The sequence below is a fragment of the Mytilus trossulus genome, chromosome 1 (assembly GCF_036588685.1).
Source record: "Mytilus trossulus isolate FHL-02 chromosome 1, PNRI_Mtr1.1.1.hap1, whole genome shotgun sequence".
In the NCBI taxonomy this organism is placed as follows: Eukaryota; Metazoa; Mollusca; class Bivalvia; order Mytilida; family Mytilidae; genus Mytilus; species Mytilus trossulus.
In genome coordinates this window covers 85,559,154-85,569,270 of record NC_086373.1, presented here as the reverse complement: position 1 = coordinate 85,569,270, position 10,117 = coordinate 85,559,154, and the positions used below count along the sequence as shown (strand labels likewise).

The 10,117-nt window shown below is 36.7% G+C and overlaps 1 protein-coding gene across 1 annotated transcript; it reads right to left on the bottom strand.

Moving 5' to 3' along the window:
* Positions 1–320: 320 nt before the first annotated feature.
* LOC134700029 (uncharacterized) lies at positions 321–1,776 on the bottom strand. Its single transcript, XM_063561442.1, has 3 exons — positions 1,576–1,776; positions 829–1,422; positions 321–593 (listed from the first exon to the last, which is right to left on the bottom strand). The coding sequence occupies exons 1-3, from the start codon at positions 1,774–1,776 to the stop codon at positions 321–323; spliced, it is 1,068 nt and encodes a 355-aa protein (XP_063417512.1).
* Between the last annotated feature and the right edge of the window lie 8,341 nt (positions 1,777–10,117).

The window sequence follows — 10,117 nt, the reverse complement described above, 5'->3', positions numbered from 1 at the left end:
CTATAATCATATCATACTTTCTTTAAACTTTTTTTTATTCGAGCGTCACTGAGAGTTGTCCAAAAGGGCTCCCAATATCTGAAATAGCTAGCAAAGGAACCAATTTAAAGCTTATAAACTGATAAGATTTTAGACAAAGTTATCAGTCGATGACTGGATGTGTCCTATGATATACTGGCTGGAATGTTTCCTGTGTTGTTCTAACTGGAATGTTTCCTATGGTGTACTGGCTTTGATGTTTCCTATGGTGTATTGGCTGGAATTTTTCCTATGGTGTACTGGCTAGAATGTTTCCTGTGGTGTATTGGCTGGAATTTTTTCTATGGTGTACTGGCTAGAATGTTTCCTGCGGTGTACTGGCTGGAATGTTTTCTGTGGTGTACTAGCTGGAATGTTTCATGTGGTGTACTGGCTGGAATGTTTTCTGTATTGTACTGGCTGGAATGTTTCCTATGGTGTACTGGGGGAATGCTTCCTGTAGTGTACTGACTGGAATGTTTCCTATGGCGTACTGACTGGAATGTTTCCTGTGGTGTACTGGCTGGAATGTTTCCTGTGGTGTACTGGCTGGAATGTTTCCTATGGTGAACTGGCTAAAATTTTTCCTATGGTGTACTGGCTAGAATGTTTCCTGCGGTGTACTGACTAAAATGTTTCCTGTGGTGTACTAGCTGGAATGTTTCCTGTGGTGAACTTGCTGGAATGTTACCTATGGCGTACTGACTGGAATATTTCCTGTGGTGTACTGGCTAAAATGTTTCCTGTAGTGTACTGGCTGAAATGTTTCCTGTTGTGTACTGACTGGAATATTTCCTATGGTGTACTGACTGGAATATTTCCTGTGTGTACCGGCTGGAATATTTCCTGTAGTGTATTGGCTGGAATGTTTCCTATGGTGTACTGGCTGAAATTTTTCCAGTGGTGTACTGGCTGAAATGTTTCCTGTTGTGTACTGACTGGAATATTTCCTATGGTGTACTGAATGGAATATTTCCTGTGTGTACCGGCTGGAATATTTCCTGTAGTGTACTGACTGGAATGTTTCCTGTGGTGTACTGTCTGGAATGTTTCGTATGGTGAACTGGCTGGAATGCTTCCTGTGGTGTACTGGCTGGAATGTTTCCTGTATTGTACTGGCTGGAATGTTTCCCATGATGTACTGGCTGAAAGGTTTCCTGTGTGTACTGGCTGGAATTTTTCCTGTAGTGTACTGACTGGAATGTTTCCTTTGGTGTACTGTCTGGAATGTTTCCTATGGTGTACTGGTTGGAACGCTTCCTGTGGTGTATTGGCTGGAATGTTTTCTATGGTGTACTTGCTGGAATGTTTCCAGTAGTGTACTGGCTGGATTGGTTCCTGTGGTGTACTGGCTGGAATTTTTCCTATGGTGTACTGGCTGGAATGCTTCCTGTGGTGTACTGGCTGAAATGTTTCCTATGGTGTACTGGCTGGAATGCTTCCTGTGGTGTACTGGCTGGAATGTTTTCTATGGTGTACTGGCTTAAATGTTTCCTATGGTGTACTGGCTGGAATGTTTCGTGTGGTGTACTGACTGGAGTGTTTCATGTAGTGTACTGGCTGGAATGCTTCCTGTGGTGTACTGACTGGAATGTTTTCTGTGGTGTACTGACTGGAATGTTTTCTGTGGTGTACTGTCTGGAGTGTTTTATATGGCGTACTGACTGGAATGTTTCCTGTGTTGTACGGACTAGAATGTTTCCTATGGTGTACTGACTGGAATTTTTCCGGTGGTGTACAGACTGAAATATTTCTCATGGTGTACTTGCTGGAATGATCCTTGCGGTGTACTTACTGGAATGTTTCCTGTGGTGTACTGGCTGGAATGATCCTTGCGGTGTACTTACTGGAATGTTTCCTGTGGTGTACTGGCTGGAATGTTTCGTGTGGTGTACTGACTGGAGTGTTTCATGTAGTGTACTGGCTGGAATGCTTCCTGTGGTGTACTGACTGGAATGTTTTCTGTGGTGTACTGACTGGAATGTTTTCTGTGGTGTACTGTCTGGAGTGTTTTATATGGCGTACTGACTGGAATGTTTCCTGTGTTGTACGGACTAGAATGTTTCCTATGGTGTACTGACTGGAATTTTTCCGGTGGTGTACAGACTGAAATATTTCTCATGGTGTACTTGCTGGAATGATCCTTGCGGTGTACTTACTGGAATGTTTCCTGTGGTGTACTGGCTGGAATGATCCTTGCGGTGTACTTACTGGAATGTTTCCTGTGGTGTACTGGCTGGAATGTTTCGTGTGGTGTACTGACTGGAGTGTTTCATGTAGTGTACTGGCTGGAATGCTTCCTGTGGTGTACTGACTGGAATGTTTTCTGTGGTGTACTGACTGGAATGTTTCCTGTGTTGTACGGACTAGAATGTTTCCTATGGTGTACTGACTGGAATTTTTCCGGTGGTGTACAGACTGAAATATTTCTCATGGTGTACTTGCTGGAATGATCCTTGCGGTGTACTTACTGGAATGTTTCCTGTGGTGTACTGGCTGGAATGATCCTTGCGGTGTACTTACTGGAATGTTTCCTGTGGTGTACTGGCTGGAATGTTTCCTATGGTTTACTGGCTAACATGTTTCCTATAGTGTCTTTGCTGGAATGTTTCCTATGGCGTACTGACTGGAATATTTCCTGTGGTGTACTGGCTGGAATATTTGCTGCTGTGTATGGCTGGAATTTTTTTTATGGTGTACTGAATGGAATGTTTCCTGTGTAGTGTACTGGCTGGAATGTTTGCCATGATGTACTGGCTGAAATATTTCCTGTGTGTACTGGCTGGAATTTTTCCTGTAGTGTACTGACTTGAATGTTTCTTGTGGTGTACTGGCTGGAATGTTTCATATCATGTACTGGCTGGAATGTTTCCTGTAGTGTACTGACTGGAATGTTTCCTGTGGTGTACTGTCTGGAATGTTTCCTATGGTGTACTGGCTGGAATGCTTCCTATGTTGTACTGGGTGGAATGTTTTCTATGGTGTACTTGATGGAATGTTTCCTGTAGTGTACTGGCTGGATTGGTTCATGTGGTGTACTGGCTGGAATGTTTCCTATGATGTACTGGCTGGAATGCTTCCTGTGGTGTACTGGCTGGAATGTTTTCTATGGTGTACTGGCTTAAATGTTTCCTACGGTGTACTGGCTGGAATGTTTCCTGTGGTTTACTCACAGGAATGTTTCGTGTGGTGTACTGGCTGGAATGTTTCCTGTGGTGTACTGACTGAAATGTTTTCTGTGGTGTACTGTCTGGAGTGTTTCATATGGCGTACTGACTGGAATGTTTCATGTGTTGTACGGACTAGAATGTTTCCTGTGGTGTACTAGCTGGAATGTTTCCTGTGGTGTCCTAGCTGTAATGTTTCCTGTGGTGTACTGGCTGGAATCTTTCCTGTGGTGAACTGACTCGAATGTTTCCTATGGTTTACTGGCTAACATGTTTCCTACAGTGTCTTTGCTGGAATGTTTCCTATGGTGTACTGGCTGGAATATTTCCTGCTGTGTACTGACTGGAATTTTTCCTATGGTGTACTGGATGGAATGTTTCCTGTATTGTACTGGCTGGAATGTTTCCCATGATGTACTGGCTGAAATGTTTCCTGTGTGTACTGGCTGGAATTTTTCCTGTAGTGTACTGACTTGAATGTTTCTTGTGGTGTACTGGCTGGAATGTTTCATATGATGTACTGGCTGGAATGTTTCCTATAGTATACTGGCTTGAATGTTTCCCGTGGTGTACTGACTTGAATGTTTCCTATGGTGTACTGGCTGGAATGTTTCCTTCCTGTGGTGTTCTGACTGAAAGGTTTCATATAGTGTACTGGCTTTAATGTTTCCTATGTTGTACTGGCTGGAATGTTTCCTGTGGTGTACTGGCTGGAATGTTTCCTGTGGTGTACTGGCTAGAATGTTTCCTGTGGTGTACTGGCTAGAATGTTTCCTATGGTGTACTTGCTAGAATGTATTATGTGGTGTACTAGCTGGAATGTTTCATGTGGTGTACTGGCTGGAATATTTTCTGTATTGTACTGGCGGGAATGTTTCCTGTGATGTACTGGCTGGAATGTTACCTGTAGTGTACTGGCTTAAATGTTTCCTATGTTGTACTGACTGGAATGTTTCCTGTGGTGTATTGGCTGGAATGCTTCCTGTGGTGTACTGGCTGGAATATTTCCTATGGTGTACTGGCTGGAATGTTTCCTGTGGTGTACTGGCTGGAATGTTTCCTGTGGTGTACTGATTGGAATGTTTTCTTTAGTGTACTTGCTGGAATGTTTCGTTTGGTGTCCTGGTTGGAATGTTTCCTGTGGTGTACTGCCTGGAATGTTGCCTGTGGTGTAATAGCCGGAATGTATCGTGTAGTTTTCTGGCTGGAATGTTTCCTGTGGTGTACTGACTGTAATGTTTCGTGTGGTGTACTGACTGAAATGTTTCCTGTGGTGTACTGACTGAAATGTTTCCTGTGGTGTACTGACTGGAATGTTTTCTTTAGTGTACTTGCTGGAATGTTTCGTTTGGTGTCCTGGTTGGAATGTTTCCTGTGGTGTACTGCCTGGAATGTTTCCAATGAGACAATGACTTGAATGCCTCCTGTAAGGTATTGACTAGAATTTTTGCTGTGAAATTTTGAATGGAATGTTTTATGCGATATACTGACTGGAAAGTTTTGTGAGGTATTGGCTGCGATGTTTACTATGAGTTATTGACTTGAATGTCTCATATGAGGTACTGAATGGAATGTTTCCAGTAAGATACTAACTGGAAAGTTTCATGTGAGGTACTGAGTGTCATGTTTTCTGTGAGGTACTGACTCGAATGTTTCTTGTGAAGTACTTACTGACTATGTCTGTAATGTTTCCTGTGAGGTATTGAATGTGTTTGCAGTCATTTGTGTGATATATTTGTTTCCCATAGCCTATGATAGGTTCTGGTTAAATGATGAGCCATGAAGATCAATATATCACCCAAAAAGATATACCAACAAAAAAAAAAGAGAAGAAGAAAGAAAGAAATCATATTAATATTTACCTACCCATGGTAAAGTACCATTATTAACTATTAATGATATAAAAATTATAAAAATATAAATTTTGAATAATTTCTAATGATGAAGGTTTTTTAAAACGGGACTTTTATGAAGAGCTGTAAAACATCATAATGTTTATAGTTGTTTGATAGTGATCAAAAAATGGGAGACGGTTGACAGCTTATAAAATGCTACAAATCTGAGCAATGTGTCTATCAAACGCCATGCCGATAACTAACTTACCCTGGATCTAGTTATGGATTTTTCAAATGTGACGTATATGGCCTTTAACGAAAAACAACAACAAAAATTAGAAAAAAAAACGCTTAGGTCATTGCTTAGTCGGTATATTAATTATGAAGTTTTATCATTTTGTGATGACGTTATATTTTAATATCTCTTATAAAATTTTGATTACTTTAGACAGTTCCGCAGGATTCAGATTGCTATTTTGTTAACCTTCGGTAGTTACATCGTGGACACTTTATTTTTAATTTTGCAATATCACTTTCTTAATTTTTAAGGTCAGACCTTGGAATATAAAATAATAATAAAAAATGCAATCATCAGTTTACACTATCAAACAACAAAAGATTTAATTTGCAAATGATTTAATTGCAGGACAATGGGGCTTCGACTATTCACAAAAAAACTGCATATGACATGTTTTTGCAATGTTGGGTATACAGACGCATTGAATGTGCAATTTTAAAGTGATATATAATAATTTTAACTATCAAATATCAAAATATTAAAATTGAAAATTATTATATTTGACCAGATAATTGAAGAAAACCTCATAGTAATCGTGGTGTAATTTAGGCGGACTATAAGTAACAATAACTAAGGTGGGTTTTATGACGAGATAGTTGTCTGAGAAATCATTACTATCGTATCAAGATCTCAAATACAATGTGTTGCAACGTTTGATAAATTGCCTCTGTTTGATTAAAATCTATGATTGCATCTCACTTATAGTTATTATTTAGTGAAAGTTTTGTTATTTCATTGTGGTTTTTAATTTAAAGATTTCAAATCTTTGTAAAAAGTTAACACTAAACTAATCTTGTGCAACCATCTTTGATTATTGAGGTCTATATGAAAATATTATACACCCTTCATGTAGAAATAAAAGAATCAATTTTGTAATCAAACACGCTGCACTTCATAGTTGTAAACTTCAGAAGCCTGTCATCAAAAATTATGACCACTGCACCATACCGTCTCATATTTTGCATCTTGTAAAAAAACCAGTTTCAAATAACAGAAAAGTACTTAATATTGGACAACGTTAACTTATGCAGTGAAACATCATATTCATTTTGAAATTTGAGATTCCCTAAAGTTTTATATTGAACATAATCTGCATATACCATACTGTAACAAACACGGTTCGAAAAGAAAGCGATCATTCCTAAATTTTGTACTGATTAACATTGCATCGAAAACATTCCAACCAATTAATATTACGATACTGACAAAAAAATCAACAAGACGACATTCCAATACCTGGCACCGTGTACTTTCTTTTCTAAGACTGACCATGCCGTCTCCAGAAGAAAAGACATTGATAATATAATATACTGGAACGGTTTTCGAATGTATTTATACGGTATGAAAATAGCTTTGTAACTGCCAATCAATCTCAGTAAAATGCAGAAATAATAAATAACTAAAAACACGACAGGAGTAATAAAGTGGAACAGTATTAAAACATAAACAATAAAAGATAGAAACACTTACATAAAAGTAACGATTTTAAAACAAAGGTCGAAGTTGAACCCGTCTTATGTTACAAAAAACTATCAAATTAGACCCCCACCGACAAAGTAACACTAAGATTATATCAAACGTTGTCATTATTTGTGATTTATATAATAAACATGTCAATTGTATCAAAATGAAATCACTATATTTAACGAAATTATATTAGCACAATGACGGAATGGATAAGTACAGAGCCACATCATGTGTGTCAAAGAATGACAAAAAGGCATATAACTGTTAGACAAAGCAAATTAGCAAAAATGAAAAACAAACATACAAAACTTTACCATAGCACAATAACGGTATGGATAAGTACAGAATACAGAGCCACATCATATGTAACAAAGAAACACAAAACTAATGTAGACGAAGTAAATTAGCAAATATGAAAAACAAACTTATAAATATTTGCACCTGTCAAAAGTCAGGAATCTGAGGTACAGTAGTTGTCGTTTGTTTATGTAATTAATACATGTTTCTCGATTCTCGTTTTTTTTTTATAGATTAGATCATTGGTTTCCCCGTTTGGATGGTTTTACACTTTTGGGTCCCTGTATATCTTGTTGTTAGGTGTGAGCCAAGGCTCCGTGTTGAAGGCCGTACCTTGACCTATACTTGATTACTTTTATAAATTGTTATTTGGATGGAGAGTTGCCTCTTTGACACTCATATCATATCTACCTATACCTATATACAACAATTTACCATAGCACAATAACACAATGGCGGAATGGATAAGAACAGAGCCACATCATTTGTAACATAGAAACACAAATAGTCATATAGACAAAGCAAGTAATCTAAAATGAAAAAGAAAATACAAAAATTTACCATAGCACAATAACACAATGGCGGAATGGATAAATACAGAGCCTCATCATATGTAACAAAGGAACACAAACAGTCATATAGACAAAGCACATTAGCAAAAAACAATCACAATATATTACTTTTAGTATTAGCACAATAACACAATGACAGGATGTATAAGTACAGAGCCACGTCAAATGAATATCACAAAAGAAACCTAGACTGAACAGTAAAAGTAATATATATAAAGACAGATAAAAGAATACTATAAAAATATGTTCTTTAAGGTGTTCGCTCCTACGGTTTTTAAAAATAAAATTTCTTAAAATTTCTTAAAAGTACAAAATCATTAGAAATTATAATGGTTTATAGTTAATTGTTGTACTTACGTAAATAAAAAGAGTCCTAAAGTATAGATTTAATTATTAAATATGCAGATATTTTTTATAGTATCTATAGTACTATATTCGTGTAACACTTCAATTAAAAGAACAGTTACCATATTTCTCTTTTTTGTTGAGTTTCGATCATGTATTACATTTTTTGTCCATATCATATTGATATTTGATACATGAAATAATGATGTTGACGTTAATGTTTGTCAAAGGTGACCTCTATAGTCTTATTATTAACAATCTGGTGTGTTTATTACAGCTCTATTAAATAAAAAATAAATAAAACAATCCAGAATAAGGGACACTTCCATGAACCTAGTACCAATTTGAAATAATCGCGTTGATCTTTTTACCTCACGTTCACAGCCTTTCCTGAATTGAGGCGTACTCAATTAACCTGGTTTCTTTTTACATATGTCGTACCATTCCTGCATTTATATGACTCGACCATTATGACTTTTTATATGTATGAAATCGTAAAACAATTTATCAATTAAAGATCGATTGAACAATGAACTATCTCGTTTATATGGTGGTAAAACTGTGTAAAGAATTTTTCTTTCAAATTTCATTGATAAAATGGAAAATAGTAAACGAAATGACTGAGTAGTCTTGCGACTAGTTATTGTCCTTTGCTATTCCTGTGTTCCTCTATAGGGGTATTCTATGACATGTACATTTCAAAAACTAGTTTTATATCTAAGAAGACTAGTAACGAGAGAGTATATACCGGTATACCCTTTGAATACTTTGTAATGTTGGAGTTTAGAAGAAGTCGGAAAAGTATTGACAAATCAAAAAGAAAATTATGCGAAAAGACAAACAATATGTCACAAGATACTAGTACGCAGAAACTAGATTGAGGAACACGTTGAAAACGATATAACACAAAGGCAATTTGGCAGATGAGGATCCATGATTTTGAAAAAAAGGGGCACACGGGCCATTTCGGGTATGCCCCTGCCCCCTAAATATATCTCCATATGATACAGAAAGGATAACAACATATCATAAGTCGAAGAATGAGATATTCCGACTAATGTGACTGCGTATTTATACATCCCGCGCACCCATTTCGACATTCCTTTTTGAACTAAGTTTTATAGCTGAAAAGGAGAACTCCAGTTGACCATAATTCTATATGTAAGTGAACCTGAGTTTGGTTAAAATTTCAAAAGTCCTGATTGAAACGATGAGGAAACGTCCAGTCATTTAAAACATAATTAAATTCCGAGAATTCCCGAGGCTTAAACAAGTCGCAAGCTTGTTTACAGGTCAAATATTTTCTTTACCTTCCTTTAAACATCTACATGTATTTTGATGTGAAAAATAAGTTAAACTGTGGTGATTGTGATGATGATGATGTTGTTGTTGCTGATAATAATTTATTGATGTTTTAAGTGGCAAATATGAAATATGCATGTTGAGTTTGTTATAAATAAATTTAAATCAAACTAAATATTACTTTTTTTTTTATACATATGAACATTCATACAATCTCTCGATACCTGCATCCTCGCATGTCAAAAGGTCATGTTTTTTCTCTGTGTTAATGACGTCTTCACACTAAATCCATTGGATGTTGGATGTATATGGATTGATATTTTAGTCTTGGGAGCAAGATTTTTTTTTATTATTTGTTAATGGTTTTGACCTATCTGCTAGTAACTACGAGTACTCTCAGATCTGTGTCTTTTTGTTAAGGGGATGTATAAGTACCCTTTCAAGTCCACTCTGTGTTTTTGTTAGATGTATTACTTCTTTATATTTATCTTATGACTTATGCCATTTTCAACTTATTTTTTATAGTTTGTTCTTATGTTGTACTATTACACCACTGTACCAGGTTTCGGGTTGGCGTGCCTTCAAATTAATTTAACCCCGCCACATTATGCGCTTAAAATTGTTAATTTCTGTGTCATTTTGTCTGTTGAATTTGTAATCAGCCCTAATCTTCTTATTTTCATGTATCTGGAAAAGAAAATATGATATTTTGTACTGGACTGTCATATTGGAACGGCGTTACTTCGTGAGTTACCAGTCCACAAGAATACATGCAATAATACTAGTACTCGAACATATTATAGAGACTCTGAGTAT

Excerpts from the sequence above, each read along its gene's own strand:
- LOC134700029 (XM_063561442.1), bottom strand. The coding sequence starts at position 1,776 with ATGAGAAATATTTCAGTCTGTACACCACCGGAAAAATTCCAGTCAGTA. Across the intron at positions 1,423-1,575 it reads CACAGGAAGCATTCCAGCCA|CCAGTACACCACAGGAAGCA; the intron begins GTACACTACATG and ends GAAACATTTCAG. Across the intron at positions 594-828 it reads TACACACAGGAAATATTCCA|CCAGTTCACCATAGGAAACA; the intron begins GTCAGTACACCA and ends GAAAAATTTTAG.